The 14,737-nt window shown below is 41.3% G+C and overlaps 1 protein-coding gene across 6 annotated transcripts in view; it reads left to right on the forward strand.

The window, feature by feature from the left end:
• Positions 1 to 14,737, forward strand: part of LOC138760692 (synaptojanin-2-like) — a 203,460-nt gene that overhangs the window by 123,263 nt on the left and 65,460 nt on the right. For all 6 annotated transcript variants that reach the window (XR_011355814.1, XM_069931634.1, XM_069931636.1 and 3 more), the window contains exons 10-16: positions 309 to 461; positions 4,204 to 4,360; positions 4,521 to 4,703; positions 5,538 to 5,622; positions 6,102 to 6,242; positions 9,283 to 9,475; positions 11,143 to 11,301. Coding sequence is in view for 5 of the 6 variants with exons in the window: in XM_069931634.1 (XP_069787735.1) it covers positions 309 to 461; positions 4,204 to 4,360; positions 4,521 to 4,703; positions 5,538 to 5,622; positions 6,102 to 6,242; positions 9,283 to 9,475; positions 11,143 to 11,301 (1,071 nt within the window). In the remaining variant the exon portion in view is untranslated. The remainder of the gene's footprint in view (positions 1 to 308; positions 462 to 4,203; positions 4,361 to 4,520; positions 4,704 to 5,537; positions 5,623 to 6,101; positions 6,243 to 9,282; positions 9,476 to 11,142; positions 11,302 to 14,737) is intronic.

Genomic DNA, 14,737 nt, shown 5'->3' on the forward strand with positions numbered 1-14,737 from the left:
CAGCTAAGCTTACTCTGCCATCCCATTGTTATTATTGAGAAAAGTTGATGATGGAATGCGAGGAAATTGTGAGAAACTTTTTTTCCACAAAAACAAAATATTGGGGTATTGGTACAGTACAGTGTTAGTGAAGACAATTCTACATTTCCCAGAAGAAGTGGTTTCTTGAAGAATTTAATGTTTATGATAAAAAGATAGTTGTGTGATAAGATGATGTATAAACTATTGATTCATCATTAGTACTGAAAGGAATCCAGGATGCTGAAAGCAATCTTATTTCATTGATTTCTATTCTTGTCAATGAATAGGTTTTGTACCACCAGCTGGAGAGCTTGGGAATGGCCAGCAAAAAGTCAGTAGTGGAACGCTTTGTGGAATTCTACAAAACAATGTGGTCGGTAACTGGGCACAATTTAAGCAAGATCTTCACAGGTAGTCGAGCACGAGAAGGTAAAACAAAGGTAAAATATGTGAGGGGCATTTGGCCCTTTATTCAAGAATATACAGGAATGAATGAACAATATGATACTTTAGTTTGCTAAAATTGTATATAATATTGGTTGAACATACCCAATACAACTTGATGAATAATTTAATGAAATAGGAATAGTTACTGCAGTTGATTAATCTTTATATTTTACTTCATTCATTTGTAGGTGGTGGTTAACATTTGGAACCCATTCTAATCCTCCTTAAACTGAGTGGAGGCATTTCAAACAACTCAGACTGGAAAAGGATAACTCTTGAAAGATAGATAGGTCTTTAAGACCACACAATAAGTTCACAGTCATCATTACCAACACCTGTTTCTCATTCCAGATTAATTTATTAAACTCCCAAGTTGCCATGGTGGGAATCAAAATTGTTTCCATACCTTCTCTTGTTTCCTGTAACATGTTGCCCATAATCTGAAGGCGAGAATAGCCCCAGCAGCGCTAATATCTCTGTGAAGGATGTTAGGATCTTTTACTTCGTTTAGATTATGCGGTAAAGACATAAGCTTGGGTTGCCGGTGGTTTGGACTGGACTCTGTTTGACTGTGGAGGCTGCAGGAGAATCCACGGACACTCAGTGACTCTCTTGCTTCTCTTTCTTTGACTGTAAGAGGCAATTTCTGCCGATGGAGAATATGTCTGTCTTACAGCACACAAAACCAATTTTGTGTAATGTGACACTGTTTTTATTACATGACAATAAATTGGATCTTAAAATATCCCAAGATACTTCACAGAAGCCAAGATTAATAAGTGGGCACTGGACTGAGATCAGAATTTGCTCAATGAGGAACTTGCGGATGGGGAGAGGAGGAGATCTTAGGAAGGAAATATTCGAGTTTGTTGCATTCTCATTTCTGCCTTTGTTGAAGAAAGGAAAAAGCTGCCCAGGAAGTGGTGCAGCGAAGGTGATTCCTGAGTTGGTGGCTGTCTTGAGGAAAGATTGAGGAGAATGACAAAGTAATTGCATTGTAAAGTATGAAATTCTGAGCAGCTTCACAGGGTGAATCTTGACTTTTAGTGGGGTACTTTGCAAAAATGGGGATGGGTCACAAAAGAGTTGTGAGGAAGAATTTCTTTAAGAGCACTGAAGGCAGTGGAATCTGAGTTCTGTGCATTGAAGTTTTCAGTGATTGAGCAGAAAAATGGATTTGACACTAAAGATCAGAATGGTCATGGCTTTAGTGAATGGCAGAGTGACTCAATGGACCATGTAGCACACTGATTAATGCAACAGCAGCTATGTTAGATCAGGAGGAGGTCTGGGGGCTGTGAGAGGCTGTGAAAGGATAGATGAAGCTACAGAGAGATTTGAAAAGAGAATAATCTTTATAAAATTAATATCTTGCCATTCAGGAAGCAGTGGAAGTTAAAGAGCACAGAGGAGATAGAGGAATGAGTCTTGTGTGGATGAGAATGCGAGTAGTGTGCTTTGTATGTGGAACCAAACAAGGAATAAGTGAGCCTGATGAAGTGTGGAGGTGGCAAAGGTGCACGTGAAGGTTTCAATAGTCACTGAGCTGAGTAGGATTGTGGATGGAGAAATTTCAGGGAATGAGAAAGTGAGCTGTTTGTAACAAACGTCCTGCTCTCGTCGCTCAGTATTTAAGCAGTCAGTCCCATTAATGATTGGTGGTAAAGCCACTGGATGTGGATGGTTGGCCTTTTGGCAGCATTGAATTTCTCTTGCCTTAGCAATGCATTCATGGAAGTTGTTCCGATCTTGCTACAAGCAGGAATTTTTGGCTGCACTTCCTGAGAAGTCATGAATGAAATGGTGCAAGTATTTTCACTTCTGGCCTTTTGATGCAAGGAAAGTCGGTGATGAAGTAATTGAAGACAGCTGGATTTAGGACACTGTTGTGGATGAACTCCTAGAATGGTGCCTAGGCCTGAGCTGGTTGACTTTGGACAATCACTTTCTAGAGCTTTTCTATTTATAATCGTGGACTTGTTATTTCCCACATTTCAACACGTCTTTGATATCAAGGAGAGTCGCAGTCACTTCACCTGTAGAATTTATCCTTTATGTCCATGTTTGAGCAAATGAAGTACAAGTTCACTTTTCCTCATGAACCTCACACAGGGCATCAATGTACATCTCCTTGATGTGCAAGTACTATTTAATCACACTGATGTTACATTACATCAACTTGTTCACTGAGAATAAACTTATGGGTGATTTTGAAATTGGTTATTTCTGATATCAGGTGGACGGGATCAAACTGTCTGAACACTGTGCTCTGTAATGATGGGGTTTTCAGGAGGAAGCCACAGGGAGTCATCCCCTTTATAACATCCCATGCTCTGTTATTTTTGAAGATGAGAATGTATTTGGAGCTCTCACATAATTTGCTGTTTAATTGTTCATCACAGTTCACTGTGGCTCTGGGAGTACTGCATTCATTTGATTTGATTTCATGGATTGATTGATAGCTCAAGTCTTTCTGTATGAAGCAGGTTTCCCTGTTTGGTGCACACCTTGCCACGTGTTGCACTCCTGCTAGTTTGGCGACTCACTTTTTAATTCACAGTTTTCCTTCTGGCTGATCATTTTGAACTCTTCACTGAACCATCATTGGTTTCCATTGGGCGCTCCAGTATCCTCCCACCCTTCAAAATGAACTGCGGGTGTAGTTCAATTGGGTGTAATTGGGCAGCACTGGCTCGAAGGCTGAAAGGGCCTGTTATAATGCTGTATGTCTAAATTTTAAATAAAAATTAAATATTTAGGGATTGTGATGCTGTAGTCTGTGAGTCATGATGTCCTGTGCACTTGCCTGTCCAGTAACAGCTTTCCCAATTTTGGGAAGTTAAGAAGTTTGCAAGGTCAACTGGGCTAGATGAGCTTTAGCCATGGCTAAATTCTGCTCCTGAGTTGATTAGGGGTGATCTGCCTGGCTTTGGGTTTTTGTCACAACTAACTTGGCCTCTTGCCAAAGAGAACAGTCAGTCTGGAATCACAATGGGACTGGAGGAGGTTGGTGGATGGATCCGTGAGGTTGCACTTGGAGACTCATATGCAGTTCTGATCATTGCATTCCAGGCAAGGTGGAATAAACTGGAGAGGGGACAAAATATTCACAAGGATCTTCCCTGGATTGGATGGCCTGAGCCATCAGTTGAGATTGAAAAAGCTGGGTTTGTTTTCTCCAAAGCAAAGGATGATGTGACGGAGGGATGGAATAGATAGGCAGTGTCCATTTCCCACGGTAGGGATATTGAAAAATAGAGGGGAAGTGTTTGAGATGAAAGGGAGGAGGTTCACAGGAAACCTGGAGGGATAAATGTTTCACACAAAAAGCAGTTGGTGTTTGCAATGAGCTGCTAGAGGAGGTGGTGGATGTTGGAGAAGTGACAGTTTTTAAGAGCCATCTGGACGGATACTTGATTGAGGAAGGTATGATGGGATATGGAATGAATGGAGGTAGTGGGATTAGTCTGGATGGTTGGCATGGAGACAGACGGTCGAAGGGATGTTTCTGTGCTGCAGGAGTAAGGGTAATTGTGAAGCAGGTGGGTGCTCACAACAATCTACACGAAGCAGTATGACAACTAACTTGGACAAGATTATTCAATGAACTAAAGAGAACGAAGCCAGCTGCAATGGTGAGAAATTAATAATTGTCTCTAATGAATGCTCCACACCTCGGTTGATGTTAATATTAGAAGGCTTTGACCACTATTAATAAACTCTGTGTCTGTCAAGGTAAAGGATGGAGCACGTTCTGTGTCCAGAACAATCCAAGCTAATTTCTTTGATGGAGCAAAACAGGAAGCCATTGATTTACTGCTTATGGGGGACTTCTGCAGTGAGGATTATGCAGATAAGGCCAGGATTCTGATGGAAAGCAGTGCACTTGTCAGTAAGTAACCAACTTCATCACAATATCTTCAATCAAGGCTCTGAGACTGCAGCCATTAATACACCATGATCTTTCCTCTTTTCATCCAAGGGTGGTCTCTTTTGCTTTTGAAAGAAGTCATTGATACAAGATAATAAAGGATTTTTAATTGTCCCAACAGCACCTCCTGCCATTTTGCAAGCAATGTGTGAACGTCAGCTGGAGTACACCAATTCCAACAGGGCTCGCATCAGGGTGGGTTCCTGGAACGTAAACGGTGGTAAGCAGTTTAGAAGCAACGTGCTCAATGTTGTGGATCTCAGGGGCTGGTTACTTGAACGGTATGAAGAACCTACCTTCCAAGGTAAATTGCTAAGTTTTGTTTTTTGTGTTCATGGTTGAATGAATGTGTTCAAATCATGTCAGCATTTCAGAGTTAAAATACTTTATTGGCTCAGCTTAGAGACTCTAAAAGTTATTAAACAAGAACAGCAGAATATTTGTGATCTGCTTCCCTGTTCACCTACTCTCTGCTTGTGTCCACCTTGACCTCATGCATGAGGCTAAATGTAAACTTGAGAAACAACATATTATATTCTTCCTCGACATCCGTAAACCCAATGTTCATTTTCCCACTCAATCCTCAAAGCCTTTCTGTGTCCTAAAATTTATTGTCCACTGATTTGGAATATCATTAAAATACTTCAAGCCCTTCATCTGTGTGACAGGAGCCATACTTCTTGCATTGGGAATGTTTCCAGCCACTCATTCAGCACCCCCCCCCCCCCCCGCCCACTCCACAAAAAGGTAGGGCATGGAATTCTCTTTTCTTTGTATTGATGGAGCATATCTGAGAACCTCAAAACACATTCTCTTTGGCTTCCAGCAATGAACCTCTCTCAGCTGAAGCCACACACCCTCCTATATGTCCAGCCTGAAACCAGCACTGTAATGCTGGTGGCCACAACAGTTCCAATCTCCACAATGCAATCAGTAGTCGCAGTTTAATTACTGCCTTCCGATTCTGAGGGTAATAAATTTAACCACAGTTTTTTTGAAGCATAACCTAGATTTGAAATCGCTGAATATTTGTTAACTTTTAGATTGACTAAACCAAGTACAAAACATAGTAAATTGTGCTGCCAGGTGCCAGAATGATGATTGCATAAATTCTTTAACTGTTTCATTCTTGGCACAGATAATGAGAACAACCCACCAGATATCTTTGCAGTTGGATTTCAGGAAATGGTGGAGCTCAGCGCTGGAAACATTGTTAGTGCTAGGTGAGTAAATCATCTTGATTTTGTTTGTTGTTGCAATAACTAAAGGTTCACTAAATTGATATTTCACATTTATTCTGTTTCGTGGATGAGTGATGGTTTTTTCTGTTGCTTAACTTTTACCATTGTTATTGCAGTTAACATTCTTTTCGAACTCGATGCAATATTGGTCCTTTCCATTGGACACCCTGCTAATAGTGCAGGGCCTCCATCTTTATGAAGCTTGCAGTATGTTTCCTCCATTTGAAAATAAAGTTTATTTTCCAGTTTAATTCTGATGCCAATTTAATTAAATTTACAATCTGAAAAGAAAATTTGCAAAAGTGTAGCAATTTAAAAAAATTAATCAGGCCTCATTGATAGAATTTTTTTTTTTGCATCTGTCAGTGCTTTGGCTATTAACTGGTTGAGCAAAATTCCCTGCTATGGAAATGTTTTGACATACTACAAAATTTTCTTAATCTTTGCTCCTTCTATTGCAGCACAACAAACAAGAAAATGTGGTCAGAACAGCTTCAGAAGGCAATCTGCAGGACACACAAGTACATCATGCTGTCTTCAGGGCAACTTGTGGGTGTCTGTCTATTTATTTTTGTACGACTCCACCATGTGCCCTACATTAGGTTAGCAGTTACTGATGAAGCAGATTTAATGTTATTCAATTGTACTGCGCTAAAATTGATGGCTTTTTAAAATTTCCTAAAATAATTTCAGGTTTCACTTCAGATCCACCTTTCCTTTATCCTCTGAATGTTCTACCTTCAGTTAGTTCTGCCTGACTTGAGTTTTTCCACCAGTTTTTGTTTCACTCTGATAAGATCACGCACACTGACAATTATGTTGGAGAACAAAGATAATCTCTGAATATTTTCACCTTCTGAAATACCTCCCCACCCACTTTGTTTTCATTTGGTTCAAGACGCAACTGCTTTCACCTGTTTCCTCAAAAACATTTCTCCCACAGTTTGTGGCTTTTCACTAATGATTCTTGTATTTCATTCATGCTGGTGGACTTGTTCGATTACCAAGTAACCACCATCTCCAACTATCACATTCCAACTGCTACAATAGCCAAATATCCAAGAACGAAGATCTTGATCAGTGCATTGATCAAGAGGTCACCTGGGCCAGGGACAAATACTATGATTACAAAAACAATCAGAGGCTGGGTACTTTTAGACAATGGACGTGATTAGTCATGGACCTAAAAGCCATTTGAGCATTCCGAGATGAAAATGAGGCTTTGGTGAAATATTATTCAGTTCTTTGCAGTGCAGAAGCAACAGCCCTGAAGAAGTCCTGACATCTTTCAGGAGAAGAGGATGGGTTGTCAGCAGGTCACTCTGACTCAGACACGTCTCATTATTGTGTCTGATGTGGATCTTGGAGCTCCTTCCCAAACAACAGAGTCCAAGCAGTAGGTGGCCTCTTCCTCCTCTTGGACAGTGATAAGGTAGAATTTTTTCCCATGCAGGCTGACAAATCTTTCAAATTGTCTGACATAGACAGGTGGGGAGGCTGAATCAGGAATAATGGAGGGAAGTTAAAGGTTTTGGCAAGCAAAAAAACTGGAGCTGAGGGAAAGATCACATGTACAATCTCACTGAATAAATTTAAATTTAGACATACAGCACGGTAACAGGCCACTTTGGCTCACAAGCCAACGTCATCCAATTAACCTCCGGTACGGTTCAAACAATGGGAGGAAACGGAGTAACTGGGGGAAATGGGGACAACGTTCAAACTCATTACAGACAGCACGGGATTTGAATCCTGGTCCCAATCGCTGGCGCTATAACAGCGTTGTGCTAACTGCTACACTAACAGTGCTACCATAGTAGAGGGGGACTTGAAAGGGTCTTGTGGGCTTCTGCCACTGCAATTAAAGTTTGAATTTTGGATACAAATAAGATGTCAATTATTTTTTACCTGATCAGGCTTCCTTTGCGATGTTCCTGGATCAAAGTTGATTCTCTTTGCAGCTTCAATCTTGCCTTGTGCCAACTTGTTCATCTTTATTTCATTTTATGGTGCATATGATTTATGCACCTTGAACATTTCAAAGCTGTTCCTTTCCATCCAATGAAATTTCTTATCAGATTGAAACTACCATCTCGCCAGTCTTCCTTTCCTGCAATAAATCTTTAACTGCAGCAGATCTTTCAAACCTATGCCCATTGTCCCTGTAAATCCGTGTCTGAACTTTGGCAAGTAAATGTCAATCCCTGATATATTTGATCATTAACACAACCACTTCTTCAGTAATATTCACAGCAAGTAACTCTGAATGTAAACTAGCTAGACCAACCTTTACTTTTTGGCTGTTCTGATAAACACAAGGTTATGCAAAACTGCATCAATTGCTGAGTTTCCATTTATTTGCAGTTGCTCCTTAAGGGTTTTTGCCTCAGATTTAAAATGCTAACACTTTGTCCATTGCCTTCACAGCACCACTTTCATTATATCTGGAACTTCCTCTGGCCCTTTTGTTGCTAAACTTAAATTAATCCCGCTCTAGCCTCGTGCTCATCCCATTTTTATTGATGGATGTGTCCTCAGCGCAGATCTAGGCATTACCATCTGTCGCTTCTTCCATGAACCATCTCTTTGTCCTCTTAAGACCTTCTTTACAACACATCTATTTTTGAGATATCTTCTCATAGCTCTTTCTTTAGTATGACTTTTTTATTCTATATTTGTTAAGTATGTGATCTATATTATGGGTGCTTTACAAATATTAGTGTGTTTTAAATAGCATATTGACAACATTTAGCTACATTTTTATAAATTTCCAATTATGGAAGATATTCTATGATTTGAGTTTAGAAAATGATATCTGAAGTTCTCGGATGAAAGCTATAAGAAAGGGCTTAATTGTAATTAGAAGGCTGATTTGGTATTCTTAACAAGGTATGCCAATTTTGTGAATTTATTGCAGAAAATGTTTCATGTTCTGGATCTTGAAGGCATGCTTCTTTTTGGGTTGCATGCAATCTGGAATTTAAATGATAATTTTTGAAAGTCTTGCAAGCATCCACGTGCAAGTGGCTGGTATGTGAAAATAATCAGCTAAAATTGAACCAACTCTCCTTGCACCACACTTCAGTGATGATCTTTGGATGTACCCAGTCTTGGAAGGATGTGGGATCTAAAACCAGCCTGATGTCCACTGAAAGATTGAAAAGTGTGGAAGCTAACGTTCGTCCTTTCCTTCCTCTTTTTGAAATGTCTTTTTGTCCTCTTTATATAGATCATCATTCTTGGGAGGAAGTTTCAAACTTCATGTAAATATCCATCATTGCAATATTCAGAAAGTGGTGATAACTTGAAAATGGCATCATTTATAAAGCTGGTGTGGGATTCAGTCTCACTGATCACTTTGCCTCTTTTGGCACACAGCTTTTGAACGACAAACTGTATTGGAGAGTGTACCACTGGAATATTGTTGCTGAAGGATATCAGTTGTAAAAGCTGAATCTAGATATATTTAAGACTGAGACATAAAGATTTGCCAAGAAAATGATGAGACAGAGTTCCTGTGGTAGTTCAGTTTTCACAATGGGATGCCATGGACTCTTGAAGTCTTATTTGTTAATGTTATGAAAACAATTATTTAGTAAGTGGAAAGTGAAACAGGAAATGTTTCTCTTTGATTTTTTACAGGGAAGTTGCTGTGGATATGGTGAAAACTGGGATGGGAGGTAAAACTGGGAATAAAGGAGCTGTGGCTGTTAGTCTGCAGTTTTACAGCACTACTCTCTGCTTCATCTGTGCTCATCTGACAGCGGGACAGTCACAAGTCAAAGAAAGGAATGAAGATTATCGGGAAATCATGCAGAAACTCAGCTTCCCAATGGTACTTATTTATAATAAACTGACTTTTTGAATGATGTTCTGTGACCAGATTCAAACTTAATGCAAACTCTGGAGATGAAGTTTTCGGTTGCCACATCCATATCTGAACAAGTTAGCTCATCCAAATGGAGTTAGCCACAGTCCTAAAGCACAGGACTTTTCCACACACTGAAAGGCTAATGGCACATTGAAGACATTCAAAGCAGGGTAAGAAAGTAATCTAAATGTGGAAAGAACTTGGATAGTGGAACCGTGATTGAGACGTAATTATTTTAAACAAAAATGTCCAAACCAAGGTCATTCACAAAAGACAGTTCTGTAAAAGAGAATCGGTAGGAGCGGTGGAATAGAAAGAAGCAATATTTTAATTTGAAATGAGTAAAAAGATTCAAATATAATAAAGATGGGTGTGTCAAAAGGTAAGTTTTTATTGGTAATAAAAATAGAACACAGCTAGTCTTACAAAATACAGGTGATAAACACACACACACTGCTGCCCAGACTGGTGTCAGGTCAGACTTGGCGGAGATTCTGCAACTCACTGCTGAGAGGAAGAAAGATGCATTGTTCAGTTTTCCAGTAGGTAGCATAACCAGGTACAGGTTATTGCTAATCAACTTAATAAATGTACATTAAATATCTATAAAGTTAATCATAAGTTTTCATATATGTGGTTAATAAATTGATTGAAAAAGCATGTTTTAAATCTGGTTTCTACTTGTTAGTACTTGAATTATTTTTAAACACTGTTCACCTGGATGATGCAGGGGGTGGTGTTTCACACTGGCATCAGGCCAGTTTTAATGCTGCATGTGTGGCTCCAGTTCCAACCTACATCCCAAGAGAGGCTGGTTGACAAGATATATCACCCCCAGTGTCGGTGGTCTGGGGCAGAATCAGCAGAGGTGTTAATGGGGCAGTGGGTGAGAGATTCAATTACTAGAAAATAGTGGAAGGAATAGGATTGAGTTGAGATTTGCTTTGAGACTCAACTCTATTGTTGTAAGGAAATATGAGGTAATTGTAAGTTTAATTTTCAATAGAGTTTAAATATGTTTCAGTGTTTTGAGAATATGAAAGATGTGGAGAAGGATTTGGGCTGTGTGGAACACAGTAAGTGTGGGGCAGAGAGCACAGCAGCTGTGATAACAATGGTGAAACCAGTCAGCAGGTCAACGTAATCTGTGGAAACAGAAACTGTTAACATTTCAGATTCCCAGTTTCTGCTGTTCATCCCATGAACAAGATTATATTTGCCAGAGAAATGAGAATTCCTTTCAGGGACTCCCCTTGCAATGTTGTTGCCAACTCCAAAAGACATATTAGTTGTGAATTTATATTAAAATTTCTGCTGGAAAAAAATAATAATAATAAGTGAAAAATATTTTCTTCCTGTAAAACTATCTTACCTTGATAAATATCTGCAGACTTTCTGCAGCTGTGCTTGCTGGCAACAAGAAAAATGTCTTAACTGTTGGATGTAAGCAGCAGGTGTATTCCAGAATTCTGTTGTTTAGCCAACTCAATCTTTGTCAACTTAGAATCTCAACACACCTTTGGTTGCCTTTATTTTATTTTTTAAGAGCTACTAAATTACTTCCAAAGGTCTTGTCTTTCCTTCATTGTTTGAAGGGATAATGTGCGTGTGCATTTTGTGTCTCGTGGCAGGAAAGAAACGTTTTCTCGCATGACTATATATTCTGGTGTGGAGATTCAAACTTCCGCATTGATCTTCCCCACGATGAAGTCATCCATCATATCAAGAGACGGGACTGGAAAACCCTTCGAGCTTATGACCAGCTGCAAAAGCAGAGGGTCGATGGCAAGGCAAGTGCAAAGGGGTAGGAGGATACCAAGGGGAAGTTGTTTTCAATGTTCAGTGCTTTGGATGACTTGTAAGATTACTGGTACAGTGTATGAATCAAGGAGAACAATTTTGAACTTGGTCGTCAGGAAAACATGGTCAGCAGTGCGATTTCAAGGATGTGGCATGCTTAATTTGTCCTGGCACTGGTTTATAACAGGTGCACAAGAGAACAGATTATCTTTCATTACATGCAACGTTAAGACCATAAAATGTTGGAGGAGAATTTGGCCATTTGGGCCATCAAGTCTGTTCCGCCATTAGATCATGGCTGACTTATTTTTTTTTGTCTCCTTCCTATTCTCCTGGCTTCCCCATGTAACCCTTGACACCCTTTACTAATCAAGAACTCATCAGCTTCTGTCAAAGCTGCTGTAACAGCAGTTCTGCTGCTGGGTGTGAACCCGGGAGAGCAGAGATATAGCACTGCTCCGAAGGATTCAGTTGCCCAGTCATAAAGCTGGCGGCTCTGAACAGGCTTTAAGCAGCTTGTTAGAGGAGCTTATGGTGTTTTTAAACTAAAATCCTGCATCTAAGGGTCTGGGTTCAGCAGTGACCATGAGGAGTTGCAGACTCCAGGGATCAACAGACCAGTGTAGGGCACAAAAAAACTGAGAGAACACCCTCCATTGAGAAAGAGAAGCAGAGGAAACAATCCTACAGGATGGTGACCATGGCAGCAGACCAGTGAGGGGCTCAGTGGCTGAGGCACCCACACAGGCTGCAGGCGACTTGCGATCGGTGGATTCCCATGGGCTGCAGGCTGCTGGAGATTGGCTCATGGGAATCAAGAATCAGATTCAGGATTCAAGAGGGTACAGATGGCTTCCTGATCATGTCGGAGGTTTAGATCTGGAGCTCAGGTTGCCGATGAATCAACCAGGAGTCTGTGCAGCTGGGGAGGCTGCGGGAGAGCTAGAAGTGAGACTCTGAAGGGACTCTCTTACTGTAAGCAGCACTGGGCAACACTAATAGTAACTCTTTGCCTTACTGCAAGCAGAGGCAATTTTATATAGTATTACATCTTCAGTACTATTTCATGACATGAAAGGAATCTTGGAAAAAAAACCAATGATGGCCTCCACAGCTGTCTGTAGCAATGAATTCCACAGATTCACCACCCTCTAGCTGAAGTAACTTCTCATCCCTGTTCTGAAAGGGTAGTCTTTTATTCTGAGGCTGTGCCCTCTGGCCCTGTACTCTCCCACAACTGGAAACATTTTCTCCACATCCACTCTGTCCAGGCCAGTGGTTTTCAATCTTTCTATTTCCACTCACACACCACTGTAAGTATTCCCTATGCCATAGGTGCACTGTGATTAGTAAGGGATTGCTTAAGGTGGCATGTGGGTGGAAAGAAAAAGTTTGAAAACCACTGCTTTAATCGTACCTAATTGACTCGTTATGTGCACGGTTCCATAACTCCAAAGGAAATAGGCCAGTGACAATTTTTCTCAAGCAAAGTATTTCAGTAACAATTGGGTCTAGATTCTCAACCTTCACTTCCCACTCACATACCACCTTAAACAATCCCTTACTAATCACAGAGCACCTATGGCATAGGGATTACTTAGTGGTATGTGAGTGGAAAGAAAAAGGTTGAGAATCACTGGTCCAGGCCTTTCAATATCATCAAGTTTCAATGAGAATCCCCCTCATCCCTGGTATTTTCTTTTAACTTCCCATCCAAAAGAAAGCTTCTGTGAACATCGCTTGTTAAGAGGTACAGATGAATACATACTTGTAATTTTAGAGTTTTTTTTTGTTGCTAACAAAATGGTTGCATTCATAAGCCCGGGAGGTGACTGATGACAAAAGGACAGGCAGATGGATACACCAGTCAAAGCAATATCAGTGCCACCATGTTGTCCTCTTCTGAATCCAATCACTGGCTTGCTGCAGGGTTCAACCTCATAGATAGATGTAGGTCTAATAACGAAGAGCAGGAATAGCCTGATCACCCTGAGAGAGTGCTCCACTATTCAGTAAGACTTTGGCCACAGATCTATTTTACCCGCTTGTTCCATTTACCCTTGATTCTTCTGCAGGCCGTTAATCATTTGTCTTTGTTATACCTGACCTTTGTTATTGTCTACTGCTCTGTAGCTATCTGAAAAACATCAGAAAAAATTATTTATAAATTAATAATTTCTACTGCACTCAGCAGTTTGGCAATCCTACACCACTGATTGATCAGTTGTTTAACTATGCAAAGGATGTCAATGACACTCCATTCAGACCTCAGTGTAAGGCCCCTGCAACGGCCCTTTCAGTACCGATCTGAAGAGTGCGTGAGACTCTGAGGACACAGGGCATCTCTCCTCTGACAGAGAAGGGAAGGATTCAGCAAAGATATAATCCCCTCTCTTTTGCATCTTCCAACAAATTGCTATCACCTCTGGAACTGTCACTTTGCACGTCTTTCTTAAGGGCTACACCGAGGTTTTGATCATTGTGGACCACTTTAAATCACTGCTCATCTTTCATGAAACTGGGCTCCCTGCTGCTGCAGTGAGGCAACCAAAAGCATGGGCAAATCATGATAATGGGTGGCTTCAGAAGTGGGGGGCTGCCTGCAGCAGGTGAAATGAGCAGAAGTGGGGGGCTGTCTGCAGCAGTTGAAATGAGCAAAAGTGGGGTGCTGTCTGCAGCAGGTGAAATGAGCAGAAGTGGGGTGGTGTCTGGAGCAGGTGAAATGAGCATATCTTCAGAAGTGGGGTGCTGTCTGCAGCAGGTGAAATGAGCAGAAGTGGGGTGGTGTCTGGAGCAGGTGAAATGAGCATATCTTCAGAAGTGGGGGTGCTGCCTGCAGCAGGTGAAATGAGCATATCTTCAGAAGTGGGGGTGCTGCCTGAAGCAGGTGTAATGAGCATATCTTCAGAAGTGGGGGGCTGCCTGCAGCAGGTGAAATGAGCAGAAGTGGGGGGCTGACTGCAGCAAGTGAAATGAGCAGAAGTGGGGGGCTGCCTGCAGCAGGTGAAATGAGCAGAAGTGGGGGGCTGCCTGCAGCAGGTGAAATGTGCAGAAGTGGGGGGCTGCCTGCAGCAGGTGAAATGAGCAGAAGTGGGGGGCTGTCTGCAGCAGTTGAAATGAGCAGAAGTGGGGTGCTGTCTGCAGCAGGTGAAATGAGCAGAAGTGGGGTGGTGTCTGGAGCAGGTGAAATGAGCATATCTTCAGAAGTGGGGTGCTGTCTGCAGCAGGTGAAATGAGCAGAAGTGGGGTGGTGTCTGGAGCAGGTGAAATGAGCATATCTTCAGAAGTGGGGGTGCTGTCTGCAGCAGGTGAAATGAGCAGAAGTGGGGTGGTGTCTGGAGCAGGTGAAATGAGCATATCTTCAGAAGTGGGGTGCTGTCTGCAGCAGGTGAAATGAGCAGAAGTGGGGTGGTGTCTGGAGCAGGT

The sequence above is a fragment of the Narcine bancroftii genome, chromosome 4 (assembly GCF_036971445.1).
Source record: "Narcine bancroftii isolate sNarBan1 chromosome 4, sNarBan1.hap1, whole genome shotgun sequence".
Classification (NCBI taxonomy): domain Eukaryota; kingdom Metazoa; phylum Chordata; class Chondrichthyes; order Torpediniformes; family Narcinidae; genus Narcine; species Narcine bancroftii.